General features: G+C 47.1%; 1 protein-coding gene across 1 annotated transcript in view; it reads left to right on the plus strand.

The window, feature by feature from the left end:
• The window catches only part of shank3a (SH3 and multiple ankyrin repeat domains 3a), a 1,542,118-nt gene that overhangs the window by 335,757 nt on the left and 1,182,161 nt on the right, over positions 1-24,200 (plus strand). The window contains exons 6-8 of the mRNA XM_086010558.1: positions 573-724; positions 19,445-19,612; positions 21,198-21,314. Coding sequence (XP_085866684.1) covers positions 573-724; positions 19,445-19,612; positions 21,198-21,314 — 437 coding nt within the window. The remainder of the gene's footprint in view (positions 1-572; positions 725-19,444; positions 19,613-21,197; positions 21,315-24,200) is intronic.

Raw genomic sequence — 24,200 nt, forward strand, 5'->3', positions numbered from 1 at the left:
ACTGCCTCTTTGGAGTAGAGAATGTTATGGGCATCCCAAATAATCTCCAATGTGTTCTATGGTGATTAAACAGTAACTGTTAGCACTTTGGTCCCCACATGTCCCCCTCGTGGCATGCATAAGATGCAGGTTTGGGTTCAAAAAAGACTCTGTCTGCCTCACCACCATGAGCGCAAGTTAAAAATGTTAGGGGAAAGCCTGGAATGTAATGGTAAGAATTATAAGAAAGCCTGGAACCGGAAAGGTACATACAGTCCATGACCACACCACCCATGTACACTCTACCCATTCATAATCTCCTTCCACAGCCCATGTACACTCTACTCTATCATAGACTCTACCCACCCATTTAATCTCCTTCCACAGCCCATGTGCATTACCCATTTAATCTACTGAGGGAAAGTTCTGGGTAATTTATACCTGCACTAGAGATAAATTGAGGACACCTCCAGTCCATGTATTTAATGTTACACCCTATATTATTTACCTTAACGCATTGCCTTCTTTAACTTGATTTTGAAGAATATCTGTTATTAATCTAAATCATACGTTCCCTGTCACTTTACTGTCAGAATGTCCACTGACATTGGCTGCACAGCTGGAGAGCACGTCTGAGATCATCAAGTTGCTGAAAAACGGGGGAGCTCATTTGGATTTCAGGACCCGGGACGGATTAACAGCTTTACACAAGGCCGTGCGGTGTCGGAACCATACTGCACTAATAGTAAGTACACAACTCCACATTGCACTGATAATGACCACATGATTCCACACTACACAATTGCACACTAATAAGCACATGACCCTACACTGCAATACTGGTGAGTACTTGATTGCACACTGCACCGAGTGCACAAGATCATACTCCGTAATGTTTAAAATGTGCGCACAATCTCTATATTGCTTCCCTGCCCCCACCACCCACACTTTACTGGATCACTACAGCTGAGGACCTGAGCATCAGGAATATAGGAATGGGAGTAGGCCATTTAGCCCCTTGAGCCTGTTCTGACATTCAATGAGATCATGTTTGATCTGTGACCTAACTCCATATACCCGCCTTTGCCCCATATCCCTTAATACCTTTGGTTAACAAAAATCTATCAATCTCAGATTTAAAATTAACAATTGACCTAGCATTAACTGCCATTTGTGGAAGAGATTTCCAAACTTCTACCACCCTTTGTGTGTAGAAATATTTCCTAAGTAAGCAAAAGTAAGCGTTGGTCCCTTAGAGGCTGAGACAGGAGAAATTATAATGGGAAATAAGGAAATGGCAGAGACTTGTAAACAAATATTTTGTATCTGTCTTCACAGTAGAAGACACAAAAGGCATACAAAAATTAGTGGGGAACCAAGGGGTTAATAGGAGTGAGGAACTTAAAGTAATTCATATCAGTAGAGAAAAAGTACTTGAGAAACTAATGGGACTAAAAGCCGACAAATCCCCAGGACCTGATGGCCTTCATCTTAGGGTTCTAAAAGAGGTGGCTGCACAGATAGTGATGCATTGGTTGTGCTCTTCCAAGATTCCTAGATTCTAGAACGGTCCCACCAGATTGGAAGGTAGCAAATGTAACCCTGCTATTCAAGAAAGGAGGGGGAGAGAAAAAAGGGGACTATAGGCCAGTTAGCCTGACATCAGTCGTCGGGAAAATGCTGGAATCGATTATTAAGGAAGTGGTAACAGGGCACTTAGAAAATCATAATATGATTAGGCAGTCAACATGGTTTTATGAAAGGGCAATCATGTTTAACAAATTTATTAGAGTTTTTTGAGGATGTAACTAGCAGGGTAGATAAAGGGGAACCAATGGATGTAGTATATTTGGATTTCCAAAAGGTTTTCGATAAGGTGCCACATAAAAAGTTGCTACGCAAGATGAGGGCTCATGGGATTGGGGGTAATATATTAGCATGGATAAAGGATTGGTTAATGGACAGAATACAGAGAGTAGGGATAAACGGGTCATTTTCCAGTTGGCAGGCTGTAATTAGTGAGGTACCGCAAGGATCAGTGCTTGGGCCTCAGCTGTTTACAATCTATGTTAATGACTTGGATGAAGGGACTGAGTGCAATGTATCCAAGTTTGCTGATGATACCATGCTAGGTGGGAAAGTAAGCTGTAAGGAGGACACAAAGAGCCTGCAAAGGGATATAGACAGGTTAAGTGAGTGGGCAATAAGGTGGCAGATGGAGTATAATGTGAGGTTATTCACTTTGGTAGGAAGAATAGAAAAACAGAATATTTTTTAAATGGTGAGAAACTATTAAATGGTGGGATCAGAGAGATTTAGGTGTCCTCGTACAGGAAGCACAGAGAGTAAGCATGCAGGTACAGCAAGCAATTAGGAAGGCAAATGGTATGTTGCGCCTTTATTGCAAGGCGGTTGGTGTAAAGAAGCCTTACAACAATTTTACAGTGCTTTGGTGAGACTACACCTGGAGTACTATGCACAGTTTTGGTCTCCTTATCTGTGGAAGGATATACTTGCCTTAGATGCGGTGCAACAAAGGTTCCCTAGATTGATCCCTGGGATGAGAGAGTTGTTCTATGAGGAGAGATTGAGTAGATTGGGCCTATACTCTCTGGAGTTTAGAAAAATGAGAGGTAATCTCAATGAAACTTATAAAATGGGGATTGACAGGGTAGATGCTGAGAGGTTGTTTCCCCTGGCTGGAGAGTCCAGAACTAGGGGGCATAGTCTTAAGGATAAGGGGTCGGCCATTTAAGACTGAGATGAGGAGGAATTTCTTCACTCAGAGGGTTGTGAATCTTTGGAATTCTCTACCCCAGAGGGTTGTGGATGCCGAGTTGTTGCTTACATTCAAGGCTGAGATAGATAGATTTTTGGACTCTAGGGGAATCAAGGGATATGGGGACCTAGCGGGAACGTGGAATTGCGGTCGAAGATCAGCTATGATCTTACTGAATGGCGGAGTACGCTCGATGGGCCGTATGGCCTACTCCTGTTCCTAATTCTTATGTTCTTATGTTCTAACTTCACTCCTGAAAGGCTTGGTTTTAATTTTTAGACTATGTCCCCTAGTCCTAGACTCCGGAACCAGATAGATAGAAACATAGAAAAATAGGAGTAGGAGTAGGCCATTCGGCCCTTCGAGCCCCCAATCCCATGTGCTTTAATTTTAAACACAAACCTCTTATGTGGGACTTTATCAATGGCCTTCTGAAAATCCAAATACATCACATCCACTGTTCTCCCTGATCTATTCTACCAGTTACATCCTCAAAAAACTCCAATAGGTTTGTCAAACATGATTTCCCTTTCATAAATCCATGTTGACTTTGTCTAATCCCGTTGATATTTTCTAAGTGTCCTGTTATCACATCCTTTATAATAGACTCTAGTATTTTCCCTACTACTGATGTTAGGCTAACCAGTCTGTAGTTCCCTGTTTTCTCTCTCCCTCCTTTTTTAAATAGTGAGGTTATATTTGCTACCCTCCAATCTTCACGAACTGTTCCATAATCTATAGAATTTTGGAAGGTGACAACCAATGCATCCACTATTTCCATGGCTACCTCTTTTAGTACTCTGGGATGCAGATTATCAGGCCCTGGGGATTAATCGGCTTTAATTTCTCCAGCACAATTTTTTTACTAATACTAATTTCCTTTAATTCCTCCTTCTCACTAGACCCTTGGTTCCCTAGCATTTCTGGGAAGTTATTTGTGTCTTCTTCCGTGACGACAGAACCAAAGTATTTATTTAATTGCTCTGCCATTTCCTTGTTCCCCATTATAAATTCTCCCGTTTCTGACTGTAAGGGGCCTACATTTGTCTTCACTAATCTTTTTCTTTTTACATACTTAGGATAGATAGGATAGTTCCCTTTAATATCTTGAAAACTTCGATCAAATCACCCCTCAATCTTCTAAATTCCAGGGAATACAATCCTAATCTCTCCTCGTAATTTAACCCCTGGAAGCCGGGTATCATTCTAGTAAATCTACGCTGTACTCCCTCCAAGGCCAATATATCCTTTCTAAGGCGTGGTGCCCAGAACTGAACAAAATACTCCAGGTATGGTCTAACTGGGTCTTTGTATAGCTGTAACATGACTTCTACCCCCTTGTATTCTAGTCCTCTAGATATAAAGGGCAGCATTCCATTAGCCTTTTGATTATTTTCTGTACCTGTCCATGACATTTTAATAATCTACATACATGGACCCCTAAGACTCTTTGGCCTAGAAATTCACTATAGCCCCGTTTGGGGCGCCAGCCTCGCCAGGGCACTAAAAGTAGCGCCCGGAAGCAGTCGCGGCCGCCCGCTGGAAATTCAGTTTGCGCGCCCCAGAGGGAAGCGCGGTGCTACTGGAGGCGCCCCGCATCCCTCTTGGGGCGCTGCAGCTGAATATCGCTGCGCAACGTGCCGCAGCGCCACACGCTGTGGAACGGCGCGCTGTGGTACTGCAGGCCTTCCTCCCCTTCTTAAAGGGGAGGGGCCTTGTGCAGCGCGATCGAGGATCGCGAGTGCCGGCAAAAGAGCCTGGCACCGAGGAGAAGTGCCGGGCTCTTGGAACGCAGTCAGCACTCCGCGGGGAGGGGGTGCTCAGGAAGCCGGGGATGGCAGCGCGGAGAGGTGCTGGCAGGCGGCCAGCAAAAGAAATGGCTACCCCACACCTCTCCTTTAATTAGCGCCTCTACCACCGCAGGTAGGCCCCCCTGAACCGGTCGCAAATAGCGTCTGGCGTTAAAGCAGGGGGCGCATCTAAATATCGCGATCGGGGCGTTAGCGGGGCGCTGCGCACACCAATGACGTCACCGGTAGCGGTGCAGCGATAACGGCTAGCGCCGCCATTAGCGTCCCGCTGAATTTAGCGGGAGGCGTGGCCAATGGCTTCCGACCCATTTAGCGCCCTCTTAAGGCGCTAACGGGTGGCGCAGCCCACTGAATTTCTAGGCCTTTGGACCTTCTGCTTCTAGTTTTTCACCATTTAGAAAGTACTCTGATCTATCCTTTTTTGGTCCAAAGTGGATGACTTCATGCCTACATTGAAATACATTTGCCACAGTTTTGCCCATTCACTTAATCTATTAATATCTCTTTGTAATTTCATGTTTCTATCTACACTGCTTACAATGCCGCCTATCTTTGTGTCAGTGGCAAACTTGGATATGTGGCTCTCTATCCCATTATCTAAGTCGTTAATAAATATGGTGAATAGTTGAGACCACAATGCAGATCTTTGTGGAATCCTGTCATCCAGATCCAAAAGTGCATGTAGACGTGCGATAAAAAAGATAGTTACCCATTGACCTTTCTTCACCTGGACCCCTCAACCCCTCCAATCCTGGTAGGAGGTTCAGATGCAATGCCCCTTCCTGCCTCATTACCCATAGAAGGCACAGGCTCTGCTCCAACCCAGGGGGATTCCTGAGAGAACGTAAAGGATGTAGAGACCCCAAATAATGGGAGAGTGTAGAGGGAGCTTTACTCTGTATCTAACCTGTGCTATACCTGCCCTGGGAGTGTTTGATGGGATAGTGTCAAGGCGGCTTTACTCTATATCTATCCTATGCTTTAGTGTTTTTACTAAAGGGAGAATTTATTGAATTGAATGCTTGATGGACTGGAATGGGATCAGAATGGAATTGGGACATTGTTCTATAACTATCTGTTGAATTGTATTCCATTTCCAGTGTAGTGATGGGTTCACTGAAGCACAGTGACACAGTTGAATGATTCCACGCATCATGGGAGGACAGCCGGTAGGGGGGAGGGGTGTGGAGGGTGAACCATGAGTGGAGACATGGCTAAATTTGTTCCTACAGAATTGACCCAACGAGCAGACGCTCGCAGAACTAAGTAGTCAATATTGCTGCATTTGTTCATGCTGGTGGAAAAGTTTGCCTGTGTATAAAATTAGTTTTTACTAAAATTAGACAACAGAGGAAAATTTAAAATGCGCATCGTCAGGCTGGGCTCTTCCAGAGCAGCAGTAGAGGACGCTACTGGGTGAGGAGAGGAATAAATCAGCCAGGGTTCCTGCTCTTGATCACTATCCGGTGATTCCTGGGTCATAGAGGGGGGAAAATCAGCCAGAGTTCCTGCTCCTGATTACTGTCCAGTGACGTCCGGGTTAGAGAGAGGGGAAATCAACTAGGGTTTCTTGCTCCTGATCACTTTCCAGTGACGTCAGATTTAGAGAGAGGGGAAATTAGCCAGGGTTGCTGCTCCTGATCAATGTACAGTGACGCCAGGGTTAGAGTGAAGGGAAATCAGCCAGGGTTTTTGCTCCTGATCACCACCCAGTGACCCCTGCTGGAAGGTTTGTGGTTATCGGGTGAGGACAGGATTGGGACCTGGCCGCGATGCTCTTCAGGAGCAAATAGCCTGTCGACTCATACTGTCTTGGCTCACACATAAAAAAAATGGCTCCTTGGGGAAGGTACCAAAGTGTGGCTCGGAATTGTGAAACCATATGCAATGGGAGTCAGCGTATTCAAGAACCAAGGGGAGGAAATTGGGAAAAAGAAACTGGATTGGTGCATTGCACTGCCCATGGAGAACTGAACAAGTCAAGTGGTGACTCGGAGACGCTAAGGTGTGTCTAACACTGCATCGTGGCTTAATTTTTATTGAAGTTACGTGTGTGTTGTGCAAAGCTTGGCTCAGTGGTAGCACTCTCACCTCTGAGTCAGAAGGTAATGGGTTCAATCCCGACTCTAGGACTTGAGCCTGAATCTAGGCTAACCCTTCAGTGCAGTACTGAGGAAGTGCTGCACTGTTGGAGCTGCTGTCTTTCAGATGAGATGATAAACCGAGGCCCCATATGCCCACTCAGGTGGAAGTAAAAGATCCCATGGCACTATTCGAAGAAAAGCAGGGGAGTTCGCCCTGGCCAATACTTATCACTCAACCAACTCCTAAAACAGGTTATCTGGTCATTCAGCCCTCGAGCCTGTTCCAGCATTCTATTAGATCATGGTCTGATCTGTACCTCAACTCCATTTACCTGCCTTTGCTCCATATCACTTGATACCATTACATAATAAAAATCTATTAACCTCAATCTTGAAACTTTCAATTGACCCAGCATCCACAGCCTTTGGGGGAGAGAGTTCCAGATTTTGACTACCCTTTCTGTGAAAAAATGCTTCATGATTTCACTCCTGAATGGCCGACCTCTAATTTTAAGATTGTGCCCTCTGGTTCTGGATTACCCCACCAGAGGAAACAGTTTTTCTGGATCTACCTCATCAAATCCTTGGGAACTTACTGTGTGAAAATTGGCTGTTGTGTTTCTTACATTACAACATTAACCACTCTGTGCGACTTGTACATTCTACAATAACCACTCTGTCTGACTGTACATCCTACAGTAGCCATGCAGTGTGATTCTACGTCCTACAGTAACCGTGCTGTGTGACTGTACATCCTACACTAGCCATGCTGTGACTGTACATCCTACATTAACCATACTGTGACTGTACATCCTGCACTAGCCATACTGTGACTGTACATCCTACACTAGCCATGCTGTGTGATTGTACATCCTACAGTAACCATGCTGTGACTGTACATCCTACAGTAACCGTGCTGTGTGACTGTACACCTTACAGGAACTGTGCTGTGACTGTATATCGTACAGTAACTGCTGTGACTGTACATCCTACGGCAACCATGCTGTGACTGTACATCCTACAGTAACTGTGCTGTGGCTGTACATCCTACAGTAAGCATGCTGTGACTGTACATCCTACAGTAACCATGCCGTGTGACTGTACATCCTACAGTAACTGAGCTGTGACTGTACATCCTACAGTAACTGTAATGTATGTACCTTTAAGGGGGGAACTACTTTGTACAGCTCATGTATACTGTAGTACCGGCAGTGACCACACCTGTATATAACGCTGAGCAGTGATCTGTACAGATCAGTTCCAGTTTGAACCACGTTGAGTAAACACCTGTTGCACCGTTCTCCGCAGTCCGTTTCTTATTATACACGGATGTAACATTGGCGACGAGGCAGGTTCGAACCTACCTGCAACTCTACATCACCTCCCGGGGATTCGTTCCTGGAGATCAGTGGATTGGAGGTCAAGGCCAGAGACTCGGGCGTCGACCACGGGCAACCGCCCAGTCATCCAGCAGAGACTCGAGAATTGCGGGGGGAGGCTGTTGAGAGCCAGGCTTGGCTTTCCAGTCAAGGTGGTCCAGCGAAACGGGCTGGCAACAGGTAGTGCACAGACCCTTCCCGGACGGCGGCGGGCTAGAGCCGACTGAGCGGCACAGCAAAGGGCCGAGCAGCGTCGACGGGGAGAGAGAGAGAGAGGGCAGAGCGCACAGGGCGCAGCCGGTGTTCAGGGGCCGAGCAGCGTCGGAGAGAGGGAGAGAGAGATGCGCAGAAACCTGCGAGGCGCCGCCATTGCCACGAGGACCGCTGAGAGCGGCGTCGGCAGCCGCGGGGGAGGAAGGAAAGCGCGGGAGACGCCATTTTAAGCCATTGGGAGACGCCATTTTAAACCACACCCAAAATGCCGAAGAGTGGCAGTATCACCGCATTTGACAATGAAGTCGAAGATTGGACTACATATGTCGAAAGAATAGAGGTGTACTGCAAGGCAAATGAGGTGTCAGATGACAAGAAAGTGTCGGTATTGTTAAATTTAATGGGTGCAAAGACGTATGGTTTATTACAAAATCTAGTAACCCCAACAAAGCCAATGGAAAAGTGTTTTGAAGACATAGTAACGATACTAAAGGAACATTTAAACCCCACACCGCTGCTGATAGCAGAAAGATTGAAGTTTCACAAACGGAACCAGCATAAGGATGAAAGCAATGCTGATTATTTAACAGAACTGCGCAAACTATCGAAACACTGCCAGTTTGGAGCTGGACTGGCAGATACCTTAAGGGACAAGTTTGTGTGTGGGCTTCAAAGTGAAGGAACCCAGAAACGGCTTTTATCTGAAAAGGACCTTACGCTGGAAAAGGCTTTCAGCATTGCGGTATCATATGAAGCAGCAGCACGGGGCGCTGCAGAGATACAACAGAGACCGCAAGAATATGGCACAAACGAAATGTCATATGGAACAGAGAAGTGCTATCGCTGCGGCAGAACAACACACGACCAGAATGATTGCTGGTTCAAAGACAAAGTGTGCAGACAGTGTGGAAAAGTAGGACACATAGCACAAGTCTGCAGGTCGGGAAAGAAAACCAGCAATAAGAAACCGACCAAAGGAAAGTACAAGAAAGTACATAAGATAACGGAGAATAGTTCAGATGAACAAAAGAGTGATAACGACTCCGAAAGCAGGGAACTGAGTTGTCTGAAACTACATAATGTGATCACAACGGAGGATCACCGAACCATTTGGGTCACTCTCAAGATAGCAGGAGTCCAGGTAAAGATGGAATTGGACACAGGATCAGCCCTAACAGTCGTAAACCGACGGGACTATGAGTGGCTATTCTCACACATACCCTTGAGAGACACAAAAATTATTTTGTAGACGTACACGGGGCAAAAAGTCTACCCCAAAGGAAAAATAAGGGTGACCGTTATATATAACGGTAAGGAAACACCAAAACTAGACCTGTATGTATTGCAAGATGGAGGATGTGAATGGATCCGGAAAATACAACTGGATTGGCATTCCATACAGGCACTGACTGTGGCTGATAAAAAGGATGACGACGTCACACCTGGGCGACTGTCAAAGAACCTAACTGACGCGAAAGAAGTGTTCCAGCAAGGACTCGGAACACTAAAAGGCATGACAGCGACGATTAAAATTGAAGAAAACGCAAGCCCAAAATTTTTTAAGGCCAGACCGGTACCTTATGCGATCCGCCCAGCCGTCGAAGCAGAGCTGGAGAGTCTGGAACGTTCAGGTGTACTGTCCAAGGTAGACTGGAGCGAGTGGGCTACACCCATCGCCCCTGTGATGAAAAAGTCGTTGAGCAGCACACCTGGGGAACCTGGGAAGGTTCGCATCTGTGGGGACTTTAAGGTAACAGTGAACCCGGTCCTTCACACCGTACAATATCCACTTCCGCGGATTGAAGATATTTTCGCCTCGCTATCTGGAGGGAAACGCTTCACTAACATTGATCTGGCCCAGGCGTATCTGCAAATAGAGGTAGAAGAAGCATCAAAAAAATACCTCACTATCGACACCCATAAAGGTCTCTACCAATACAACCGGCTGGTATTCGGGGTAGCATCAGCTCCGGCTATTTGGCAGAGGGCAATGGAACAAGTCCTGCAAGGGATCCCAGGGACCCAGTGTTATTTGGATGACATCCTGGTCACGGGCGAAAATGACAGTGATCACCTTGCCAACCTGGAGCAGGTGCTCACTAGATTGCAGGAATATGGGCTCCGAGCTAACCGCCCCAAATGCGAGTTTTTTAGAAAACAGATCTCGTATTGTGGCCACGTTATCGATAAAGAGGGGTTACATAAGTCCCCAGAGAAGATTGAGGCAGTAGTCAAGGCTCCAGCACCGGAAAATGTGTCACAACTGAGGTCGTTCCTCGGGCTGGTAAACTACTACCATAAGTTCTTGCCAAATTTGTCTACAATACTACACCCACTGAACACCCTACTGCAAACGGGTGACATGGAAGTGGAGTGATGAATGTAGACGAGCTTTCCAGAAGAGCAAAACACTAATCACATCGAAAGAGGTATTGGCCCATTACAACCCAGCATTACCAATTCGGTTGGCATGTGATGCGTCACCCTACGGCATTGGAGCGGTGCTGTCGCACAAATTCTCGGACGGCTCAGAGAGGCCAATAGCCTTTGCATCACGATCACTAACCTCAGCCGAGCGTAACTACGCCCAGATTGACAGGGAGGCCCTCAGCCTAGTGTGGGGAGTGAAAAAGTTCAATCACTATCTGCACGGGCAGAAATTCACCTTGCTGACTGATCACCAGCCTCTTGTCTCCATTTTTAATCCAAAGAAGGGCGTTCCGGTGATGACTGCGCAACGACTACAAAGATGGTCACTTTTTCTAGGGGTGCACCACTATGAGATTGAATATAACGGCATGAAACAGCATGGAAATGCTGATGGGCTATCACACCTGCCACTGCCTACTGCGGAGGAAGCACCAGCAGTGGATCCTGTCGAAATATTCCATTCGACTATAGTTGAATACCTACCGGTACCTAACGCTTGTATCGAAAAAGAAACCCGAAATGACCCGACACTGTCTCGGGTATATGACTTGACGGTGAAGGGATGGCCAGCACATGGCGACTCACTGTTGCCAGCATTCTCGACAAGGAGAGAACAGCTGTCAGTGTGCCGGGGGACCTTGATGTGTGGATCCCGAGTGGTAATTCCACCCAAGTTAAGGGATAGAGTGCTCAATGAGCTTCATGAGGGTCATCTGGGAGGGGTAAAAATGAAAAGCCTAGCCAGGGCTTATGTGTGGTGGCCGGGAATCGATAAACAAATCGAGGACCTGACCAAGAGCTGCTCAGGATGCCAGAAAGTCTAAAATGCACCACCACAGGCCCCTCTACACCCATGGGAGCGGCCCTCATCTCCATGGCAACGGGTGCATATTGATTTTGCTGGTCCATTCATGGACTCAGTGTTTTTAATAGCCGTGGATGCGCACTCGAAATGGCCTGAGGTCATCAAAATGTCCTCCACCACCACGGAGAAAACTATTGCAGTCCTACGGACCATTTTTGCCAGGAATGGCTTGCCAGAACAGATTTGCTCCGACAACGGACCACAGTTTGTGTCTGAAGAGTTCCGGAGGTTCTTGAAAAAGAATGGGGTAAGGCATTACACATCCGCCCCGTATCATCCAGCCACAAATGGATTGGCTGAGAGGCTCGTACAAACCTTTAAGAAGGCAATAAAGGCTATGTACAATGACAACATTCCGCTGCAGCACAAGGTGGACAATTTCCTGTTCGCCTACCGGAATGCGACACATGCAGTCACCAACCAGACCCCAGCCATGATGTTCTTCAACCGAAGTTTAAGATCTCGCCTGGGTTTGCTCAGACCAAACGTACAAGAGATGTTGAGAGTAAGCAATTCCAGCACATCCATGAGAAGCCAACAAGGAATTTCAATGTAGGGCAACCAGTCTTGGCCCGCGACTACCGAACAGAAAAATGGCAGCCAGAAATGATATGCACACGGCAGGGCCCACTAATATACACAGTGGACGTTGGGGAGAGCATCGTGAGACGCCATGCTGACCAGATCCTAGAGTCACAGGAACAAGTCAACCCCATGCCTCGCCCATACGTACCTGGTGATGAACCCGACGTACAGGTAGCATCTACCCCAGAAACAGTAGCATCGGAAGCTGATGAACCAACCAACGACAGGGGGCCAGAATCGCCTCCGCACCAAGAGCAAGACACTCGGGAAAGGCACTATCCAGAAAGGATCAGGAAGCTTCCCCAAAGACTGAATTTATAAATAGACTATTTTCAGCTAATGTTGCATGTTAAAAGTGTTAATTGTAATTAGTTTGATATTTAATTGTTAAAGGAGTGTTATGGTACTGTTAATCTAAAAGGGGAGGAATTGTAATGTATGTACCTTTAAGGGGGGATCTACTTTGTACAGCTCATGTATACTGTAGTACCGGCAGTGACCACACCTGTATATAACGCTGAGTAGTGATCTGTACAGATCAGTTGCAGTTTGAACCACGTTGAGTAAACACCTGTTGTACCGTTCTCCACAGTCCGTTTCTTATTATACACGGACGTAACAGTAACCGTGCTGTGACTGTACATCGTACAGTAACCGTGCTGTGACTGTACATCCTACAGTAACAGTGCTGTGACTGTACATCCTACAGTAACCGTGCTGTGACTGTACATCCTGCAGTAACCGTGCTGTGACTGTATATCCTACAGTAACCGTGCTGTGACTGTATATCCTACAGTAACCGTGCTGTGACTGTACATCCTACAGTAACCATGCTGTGTGACTGTACATCCTACAGTAACCGTGCTGTGACTGTATATCCTACAGTAACTGTGCTGTGACTGTGCATCCTGCAGTAACCATGTTGTGTGACTGTACAAACTACAGTAACCCTGCTGTGACGGTACAACCTACAGTAACTTTGCTGTGACTGTACATCCTACAGTAACTTTGCTGTGACTGTACATCCTACAGTAACCGTGCTGTGACTGTACATCCTACAGTAACCGTGCTGTGACTGTATATCCTACAGTAATCGTGCTGTGACTGTATATCCTACAGTAACCATACTGTGACTGTACATCCTACAGTAACCATGCTGTGTGACTGTACATCCTACAGTAACCGTGCTGTGACTACATCCTACAGCAACCGTGCTGTGACTAAATCCTACAGTAACCGTGCTGTGACTGTACATCCTACAGTAACCGTGCTGTGACTACATCCTACAGCAACCGTGCTGTGACTAAATCCTACAGTAACCGTGCTGTGACTGTACATCCAACAGTAACTGTGCTGTGACTGTACATCCTACAGTAACTGTGCTGTGACCGTACATCCTACAGTAACCATGCTGTGTGACTGTACATCCTACAGTAACCATGCTGTGACTACATCCTACAGTAACCATGCTGTGTGACTGTACAAACTACAGTAACCGTGCTGTGACGGTACAACCTACAGTAACTTTGCTGTGACTGTACATCCTACAGTAACTGTGCTGTGACTGTACATCCTACAGTAACTGTGCTGTGACTGTACATCCTACACTAACTGTGCTGTGACTGTACATCCTACAGTAACTGTGCTGTGACTGTACATCCTACAGTAACTGTGCTGTGACTGTACATCCTACAGTAACCGTACTGTGACTGTAACCGTACTGTGACTGTACATCCTACAGTAACCGTGCTGTGACTGTACATCCTACAGTAACCGTGCTGTGACTACATCCTACAGCAACCGTGCTGTGACTAAATCCTACAGTAACCGTGCTGTGACTGTACATCCAACAGTAACCGTGCTGTGACTGTATATCCTACAGTAACTGTGCTGTGACTGTACATCCTGCAGTAACCATGCTGTGTGACTGTACAAACTACAGTAACCCTGCTGTGATGGTACAACCTACAGTAACTTTGCTGTGACTGTACATCCTACAGTAACTGTGCTGTGACTGTACATCCTACAGTAACCGTGCTGTGACTGTACATCCTACAGTAACCGTGCTGTGACTGTACATCCTACAGTAACCGTGCTGTGACTGTATATCCTACAGTAACCATACTGTGACTGTACATCCTACAGTAACCACGCTGTGTGACTGTACATCCTACAGTAACCATGCTGTGTGACTGTACATCCTACAGTAACCGTGCTGTGACTACATCCTACAGTAACCATGCTGTGTGACTGTACAAACTACAGTAACCGTGCTGTGACGGTACAACCTACAGTAACATTGCTGTGACTGTATATCCTACAGTAACTGTGCTGTGACTGTACATCCTACAGTAACTGTGCTGTGACTGTACATCCTACAGTAACTGTGCTGTGACTGTACATCCTACAGTAACTGTGCTGTGACTACATCCTACAGTAACTGTGCTGTGACTGTACATCCTACAGTAACCGTACTGTGACTGTACATCCAACAGTAACCATGCTGTGTGACTACAGTAACTGTGCTGTGTGACTGTACATCCTGCAATACCTGTGCTGTGACTGTACATCCTACAGTAACCATGCTGTGTGACTGTACATCCTACTGTAACCATGCTGTGTGACTGTCCATCCTACAGTAACTGTTCTGTGACTGTACATCCTACAGTAACTGCTGTGATTGTACATCCTACAGTAACTGCTGTGGCTGTACATCCGACAGTAACTGTGCTGTGACTGTACATCCAACAGTAACCATGCTGTGTGACTGTACAGCCTACAGTTACTGTGCTGTGTGACTGTACATCCTGCAATACCTGTGCTGTGACTGCACATCCTACAGTAACCATGCTGTGTGACTATACATCCTACTGTAACCATGCTGTGACTGTACATCCTACAGTAACCATGCTGTGTGACTGTCCATCCTACAGTAACTGTGCTGTGACTGTACATCCTACAGTAACCGTGCTGTGCGACTGTACATCCTACAGTAACCATGCTGTGACTGTACATCCTACAGTAACCTTGCTGTGACTACATCCTACAGTAACTGTGCTGTGACTGTACATCCTACAGTAACCGTGCTGTGACCGTACATCCTACAGTAACTGTGCTGTGACCGTACATCCTACAGTAACCGAGCTGTGTGACTGTACATCCTACAGTAACCATGCTGTGACTGGACATCCTACAGTAAACGTGCTGTGACTGTACATCCTACAGTAACTGTGCTGTGACTGTACATCCTACAGTATCTCTGCTGTGTGACTGTACATCCTACAGTAACCATGCTGTGACTGGACATCCTACAGTAAACGTGCTGTGACTGTGCATCCTACAGTAAATGTGCTGTGATTGTACATCCTACGGTAACCGTGCTGTGTGACTGTACATCCTACGGTAACCGTGCTGTGACTGTACATCCTACATTACCCATGCTGTGTGACTCTACATCCTACAGTAAAGATGCTGCGAATGCATATCCTACTGTAACTGTGCTGTGACTGTACATCCTACAGTAACCTTGCTGCGACTGTACATCCTACAGTAACAGTGCTGTGACTACATCCTACTGTAACCATGCTGTGTGTCTGTACATCTTACAGTAACTGTGCTGTGTGACTGTACATCCTACAGTAACCGTGCTGTGACTGTACATCCTACAGTAACCGTGCTGTGATGGTACATCCTACAGTAACCGTGCTGTGTGACTGTACATCCTACAGTAACCATGCTGTGTGACTACATCCTACAGTAACTACTGTGACTGTACATCCTACTGTAACCGTGCTGTGTGACTACATCCTACAGTAACCATGCTGCGACTGTACATCCTACAGTAACCGTGCTGTGACTGTACATCCTACAGTAACTGTACATCCTACATTAACCGTGCTGTGACCGTACACCCTACGGTAACCGTGCTGTGACCGTACATTCTACAGTAGTCGTGCTGTGTGACTGTACATCCTACAGTAACCATGCTGTGACTGTACATCCTACAGTAGCCATGCTGTGACTACATCCTACAGTAACTGTGCTGTAACTGTACATCCTACAGTATCTCTGCTGTGTGACTGTACATCCTACAGTAACTGTGCTGTGACTGTATATCCTATAGTAACCGTGCTGTGACTGTACATCCTACATTAACGATGCTGCGTGACTGTACAAACTACAGTAACCGTGCTGTGACGGTACATCCTACAGTAACTTTGCTGTGACTGTACATCCTACAGCAACCATGCTCTCACTGTACATCCTACAGTAACCGTGCTGTGACTGTACATCCTACAGTAACCGTGCTGTGACTGTACATCCTACTGTAATCGTGCTGTGTGACTGTACATCCTATAGTAACCATGCTGTGACCGTACATCCTACAGTAACCGTGCTGTGTGACTGTACATCCTACAGTAACCATGCTGCGACTGTACATCCTACTGTAACCGTGCTGTGACTGTACATCCTACAGGAAACATGATGTGACTGTACATCCTACAGTAACCATGCTGTGACTTTACATCCTACAGTAACCGTGCTGTGACCGTACATCCTACAGCAACTGTGCTGTGACTGTACATCCTACAGTAATTGTGCTGTGATTGTACACCCTACAGTAACTGTGCTGTAACTGTACATCCTACAGTAACTGTGCTGTGACTGTACATCCAACAGTAACCATGCTGTGTGACTGTACATCCTACAGTAACTGTGCTGTGTGACTGTACATCCTACAATACCTGTGCTGTGACTGTACATCCTACAGTAACCATGTTGTGTGACTGTACATCCTACAGTTACTGTGCTGTGACAGTACATCCTACAGTAACTGTGCTGTATGACTGTACACCTACAGTAACCATGCTGTGTGACTGTACATCCTACAGTAACTGTGCTGTGACTGTATATCCTACAGTAACCGTGCTGTGACTGTACATCCTACATTAACCATGCTGCGTGACTGTACAAACTACAGTAACCGTGCTGTGACGGTACATCCTACAGTAACTTTGCTGTGACTGTACATCCTACAGCAACCATGCTCTGACTGTACATCCTACAGTAACCGTGCTGTGACTGTACATCCTACAGTAACCGTGCTGTGACTGTACATCCTACTGTAATCGTGCTGTGTGACTGTACATCCTATAGTAACCATGCTGTGACCGTACATCCTACAGTAACCGTGCTGTGTGACTGTACATCCTACAGTAACCATGCTGTGACTGTACATCCTACTGTAACCGTGCTGTGACTGTACATCCTACAGGAACCATGCTGTGACTGTACATCCTACAGTAACCGTGCTGTGACTGTACATCCTACAGTAACCGTGCTGTGACTGTACATCCTACTGTAATCGTGCTGTGTGACTGTACATCCTATAGTAACCATGCTGTGACCGTACATCCTACAGTAACCGTGCTGTGTGACTGTACATCCTACAGTAACCATGCTGTGACTGTACATCCTACTGTAACCGTGCTGTGACTGTACATCCTACAGGAACCATGCTGTGACTGTACATCCTACAGTAACCGTGCTGTGACTTTACATCCTACAGTAACCGTGCTGTGACCGTACATCCTACAGTAACTGTGCTGTGACTGTACATCCTACAGTAATTGTGCTGTGATTGTACACCCTACAGTAACTGTGCTGTGACTGTACATCCTACAGTAACCGTGCTGTGACTGTACATCCAACAGTAACCATGCTGTGTGACTGTACATCCTACAGTAACTGTGCTGTGTGACTGTACATCCTACAATACCTGTGCTGTGACTGTACATCCTACAGTAACCATGCTGTGTGACTGTACATCCTACAGTTACTGCGCTGTGACAGTACATCCTACAGTAACCGTGCTGTATGACTGTACACCTACAGTAACCATGCTGTGTGACTGTACATCCTACAGCAACTGTGCTGTGACTGTTCATCCTACAGTAACCTTGCTGCGACTGTACATCCTACAGTAACCATGCTGTGACTGTACATCCTACAGTAACCATGCTGCAAATGTATATCCTAGAGTAACTGTGCTGTGACTGTGCATCCTACAGTAACCATGCTGTGACTGTACATCCTACAGTAACTGTGCTGTGACTGTACATCCTACAGTAACTGTGCTGTGTGACTGTGCATCCTACAGTAACTGTGCTGTGACTGTACATCCTACTGTAACTGTGCTGTGTGCCTGCACATCCTACAGTAACCATGCTGTGACTGTACATCCTACAGTAAACATGCTGCGAATGTATATCCTACAGTGACTGTGCTGTGACTGTACATCCTACAGTTACTGTGCTGTGACTGTACATCCTACTGTAACCATGCTGTGTGACTGTATGTCTTACAGTAACTGCTGTGTCTGTACATCTTACAGTAACTGCTGTGTGACTGTACATCCTACAGTAACTGTGCTGTGACTGTACATCCTACAGTAACCGTGCTGTGTGACTGTACATCCTACAGTAACTGTGCTGTGTGACTGTACATCCTACTGTAACCTTGCTGTGACTGTACATCCTACAGTAATTGTGCTGTGACTGTACATTCTACAGTAACCGTGCTGTGACTGTACATCCTACAGTAACCGTGCTGTGACTGTACATCCTACTGTAATTGTGCTGAATGATTGTACAACCTACAGTAACCATTCTGTGAGTGTACATCCTACAGTAACCGTGCTGCGACTGTACATCCTACAGTAACTGTGCTGTGTGACTGTGTATCCTACAGTAACCATGCTGTGTGACTGTACATCCTACAGTATCTCTGCTGTGTGACTGTACATCCTACAGTAACTGTGCTGTGACTGTACATCCTACTGTAACCGTGCTGTGACTGTACATCCTACTGTAACTGTGCTGTGACTGTACATCCTACAGTAACTGTGCTGTGACTGTACATCCTACTGTAACCGTGCTGTGACTGTACATCCTACTGTAACTGCTGTGACTGTACATCCTATTGTAACTGTGCTGTGACTGTACATCCTACTGTAACCATGCTGTGTGTCTGTACATCCTACAGTAACCGTGCTGTGTGATTGTACTTCCTACTGTAACTGTGCTGTGACTGTACATCCTACTGTAACCATGCTGTGTGCCTGTACATCCTACATTAACACTACTGTGTAACTGTATGTCCTACAGTAACCGTGCTGTATGATTGTACTTCCTACAGTAACTGTGCTGTGACTGTACATCCTACAGTAACCATGCTGTGTGACTGCACTTCCTACTGCAACTGTGGTGTGTGACTGCACATCCTATAGTAACCACCTTGTGCTTGTCTCTTTTGCGCAGACCCTGTTGGATTTGGGTGCTTCTCCGGATTACAAGGACAGCCGGGGGTTAACGCCTTTGTACCACAGTTCGATGGTGGGAGGAGACCCTTATTGCTGTGAACTGATTCTGCATGACCGTGCCAATGTGGGCTGCATGGATGAGAATGGCTGGCAGGAGATCCATCAGGTAAACAATCCATTGCCACATGGCTGACAAAAGACAGAATGTCCTGACCATATCACTTGAAATGGGGCGACATTGCCCGACGCGTGATGAGGTAATAGCCAGATTGGTAGAATGCAGCCTGCCCATCCCTCCATGATTGCTCACAGCAGGTGTCCTCAGACTCTGCTGGAGTGGGGATGGCGGGATGGGGGTTGGGGTGGGAAGGGAGGGGAAGGAGACATCCGGCTCTTTGTAGTTAAGTGTATATCTCCCTCTCCAGTTGAGCACATCAGGCAGAGTGCACCAGAAGAGACCTGAACTTTCCCGTATTTGCAGGTTCACATCATTACCGAAAACCTAATGTGCCTCCAACACACTAATGCTGCTAGGAGGGCATTGCACCCAAAAGCGTGGGGAGGTCTGGGCAATCCCTGCCTTCGAGACCTTTTGGCTTCTGTCCACACACAGTAGCCAGAAGGCTTCAAGCCTTTATGACCCTCCTGAGGATGAGATGTGAGGAGGTTTCTAGCAGCTCCTCCTTAGGCCTTCCAATCTGAGGTTCTTGGCTCAACCTTTAAAGCTCGAGTTCAGGAAGATGAGGCGGGGGGTGTTGATGGTACCCCCGCCTCATTAGCATTGCACTGGAATGGCTGTGTCTATTCCAAGCTAAAGCACAAAGGAGACTGGCAAAGGGAGCGAAGGTTTGTCATTCTTTTCCCTCTGCTTTGCCCCGAAGAAATTTTCAGAGGCGCAAAGCAGAGGCACATTAGCCAAATATCTCCATTGATACCAGATCTCAGTGACATCTCGCAACAGTTTCTTTGTCTGTTTTTCCTGGATTACAAGAAGATGCGTAAAATATTGATTTAATTTCGACTTTTAGCCTTTTCACCATCACTAATGTCCTTTAGGGAAGGAAACCTGGTGTCCCACTCACTCATCACCCCTGTGTGTACGTTGACCTACATTGGCTCCCAGACCACAAAAGCCTCGATTTAAAAATTCTCATCCTCGTGTTCAAATCCCTCCATGACTGCGCCCCTCCCTACCTCTGTAACCATCCCCAGCCTAACAACACTCCGAGAACTCTGCGTTCCTCCAACTTTGGCCTCTTGTGTATCCCCCACTCCCTTCACCCTGCCATTGGCAGCCGAGCCTACAGTGGCCTAGGCTCTAAGCTCTGGAATTCCCTCCCTAAACCTCTCCACCTCTCCTTCCTCCTTTAAGACATTACTTAAAACCTACCTCTTTGACCAAGCTTTTAGCCATCCGTCATAATATCTCTCTCTTTGGCTCAGTGTCAATTTTTGTCTGATTACACTCCTGTGAAATGCCTTGGGATGTTTCACTGTGTTAAAGTCGCTATGTAAATGCAAGTTGTTGTTCTTACCTGGTCTGCTCTATATGTGACTCCAGTCCCACAGTAACATGGATGACTCTTAACTGCACTCTGAAGTGGCCTAGCAAGCCACTCAGTTGTATGAGGACATCTAGGGATTGGCAATAAATGCCGGCCTTGCCAGCGACATCCACATCCCGAATGAATGATTAAAAAAAAATCAGTGACGTGATGCCGCAGCTAAAACCATCTCTCGTTCTGACTCAGGCCTGTCGGTACGGACACGTGCAACATCTGGAACATCTGCTGTTTTACGGAGCAGACATGAGCACTCAGAATGCCTCAGGGAACACCGCTCTGCACATCTGTGCACTCTACAATCAGGTCAGTGGGTGGGTGGGGGTCGGGGGGAGGAGGGAGATTGGGGGGTGGATGGGGAAGTGAGTGGAGGCGGAGGCAGGAAGAATGCGTGGGGTAGGGGAAAATAGAGGCAGGAAGGATGAGGAGGGTAGGGGGAGAGTTGAGGTGGGTAGAGGGAGGTGAGTGGAGGTGGGAAGTGTGGGGGCTATGGGGAGGAGAGTGGAGGTAGGAAGAGTGACTGAGGTAGGGGCAAAGTGGAGGCAGGAACGTTGACTGTGGTAGGGAGAGATGAGTGGAGCCAAGAAGTGTGAGGGAGGTAGCGGGAGGTGAATGGAGCCAAGAAGTGAGAGTGGAGCCAAGAAGTGTGAGGGGGTAGGGGGAGGTGAGTGGAGCCAAAAAGTGTGAGAGGGTAGGGGAAGGTGAGTGGAGCCAAAAAGTGTGAGGGAGTAGGGGGAGGTGAGTGGAGCCAAGAAGTGTGAGAGGGGTAGGGGAAGGTGAGTGGAGACAAAAAGTGTGAGAGGGGTAGGGGGAGAGTGGAGGCGGGTAGGGTGAGGGGGGTTGGGGAGAGTGTAGGCCGGTAGGGGGAGAGTGGAGACTGGAAGGGTGAGGGGCGTATGGGAGAGTGGAGATGGGAAGGGTGAGGCGGTAAGGGAGAGTGGAGGGGGAGGTGACTGAAGGCAGGGGAAGGGTGACGCAGGGAGATGTTGTATGTTGTATTGTAAGCAACAGCTTTTGACTTGTGGTGACTGCTGCAGGCCAGGAGCACGTAGTTGTACTGCTGGCTGCCCACTGCACTTTGTTCAAATGTCCAAATCGGAAAGGGATTTTGCTACCACTCAAGGCAGCCCTGAGTTTGTAAATGTAATCTCTGGCAGAGACACGGGCCAGCAGGTCTGGGTTTTGATCTCTGGTTTGTGATTAGGGTCACACTCAATGTTCCCTCTAATTTTTTTTGGGCTGCATGGCCCCTTTAACAGGCTGCGCAGCCCATTCAAAATTCTGCGCATGCAGTTTTTTCAAATTAAAAGCCGGCTCACCAGCTGCGCAGGACCTCTAGAGCGCTGCACGACTGTGCAGCTTAAAGGGAACATTGGTCACACTGTTCCTGGGCTGGGGAGGGGAATAATCAGCCAGGATTCCCGCTCTTGGTCATCATCCAGGGGCGCCTACTGAAAGGTGAAAGTGTTGATGTCAGGTGGGAATGGGAATGTGCTGGGATGCGTTGCCCTCACAGTCGAGTGGCCATGCTGGCTCTCAAGCCCGGGATTCTCCTCCCAGTGGTGGTGTTCCGCCAGGGCGGAACTCCTCATAGGCAGAGAAGGTAGTGGAGGCCGGGCAGTAGCTCCCTGAATATTGTCGGGAGGGGATTAGTGGCCTCATTGCCCCTGGGTTAGGAAGGGGGGAAATTAGCCAATGTGCCTGCTCCTCGTGGCCAGCCAGTGACGGCTGCTGAAAGGCGTGGGGAAATCGAATCGGGACAGGATTAGGCTGGGCTGCAGTACCCTCCACAGTTGAATACCCCGCTGGCCCTCGCTGTGCCAGTACACACAGGGCGCCCCACGCCGATGGAACCCGTGCCCCAGCAGGGGTCAGCGGGCTGAAAACTGGAGTCAACAAAGCAGAAATTGAAGAGAAAAGTGGCGCCCAGCATCATTTTGAGTTTGTTTCTCCCAAAGAGCTTTTCATTTGTTCTTAAAATCCAGGAGAGACACAGTTGTATTCCTGCACTGATCTTCACTGTCAGTCAAGGACACAGTTTGAGATAAGGGGTGAGCGTCAGGGAATTATTGATTGAAATTGATTGTGTAGTCCCAGGTGACAGGCTGTTCACAGTGGCAGTCTGCTCTCTGATAGTGTCTGACAGGCAGTCTCGAGCCCCAGTTTAGATAAGGCTGCTTCTTTGGTGCAATTCGAAATGGGCTCTGTCGCCTTGTTTCACGCTGTGACTTTCTATGCTGATTGCTGAATCGCTGCAGTGATTATCAATGTATACGTGAAAGCCTCTGGAGAAATGAATTTGTCCTTGACTTGCAACTGATACAGAATCGTAAAGCACAATAGTTTTAACAGGACAAGGAGGCCTTTGTTAAAATTGTGCTTTTTTTAACCTCTTACTCTCATTACAACTATTCCTGTCTCTGTTTTATCAATTCTACTCTGGTCAGTGCTCCTTTAAACACTCCTCTTTTGCTGCTCCTCAGCTACAAATCTCCCGTCCTACCCACTCTCCCTCCTCCCTGCATCCTCTCTGTGCGAAAACAGGACCCATCGCATCTTCTCCTTCTCTAACTCATTCTTTCTCAGGACCTTCCAGCACTTGTGGAATTCTTCCCATGCCTCAGTCTCCCCTTCACACAATGACACCTAAAGAATCACGGTGTCATCTAATCAATAATATTTTAATTCTAGTGGAGGATTTGCACAGTGCACAGTGCAGCTGATAGTTTGGAGAGTGGAATTGAATGGCCGATGAGCCTCAGAGAGTGTCATTGAGTGCCTGAGAACTCTTAAAAATTGATTTCAACTACTGGTTCTATCCAGTAGCCTCACGGGTTCCTCCTTGTCTTTGAAAAGCATCAGAATAATATTACAGTGTACTTGCAAAAGAATTCATTGCAACAACAACAACTTGCATATATATAGCACCTTTAACGTAGGCATTTATTGCCTATCCCTAGTTGTCCTCAAATAACTAAGTGGCTTGCTGGGCCATACCAGAGAGCAGTAAGAGTCAACTGCATTGCTGTGAGATTGGAGTCACATATAGGCCCAGACCCGGTAAAGATAACAACAACAACAACCTGTATTTATACAGCACCTTTAACATAGGAAAACGTCCCAAGGCGGTCTTGGTGATAGAGAGGATGTGGGGTTGGAAGCAAAGTGCAGTGTCAGATAGGAAGCCGAGGG

Source organism: Somniosus microcephalus, chromosome 17 (genome assembly GCF_052327205.1).
Source record: "Somniosus microcephalus isolate GS21.2 chromosome 17, FLI_Smic_1.0, whole genome shotgun sequence".
Lineage (NCBI taxonomy): Eukaryota > Metazoa > Chordata > Chondrichthyes > Squaliformes > Somniosidae > Somniosus > Somniosus microcephalus.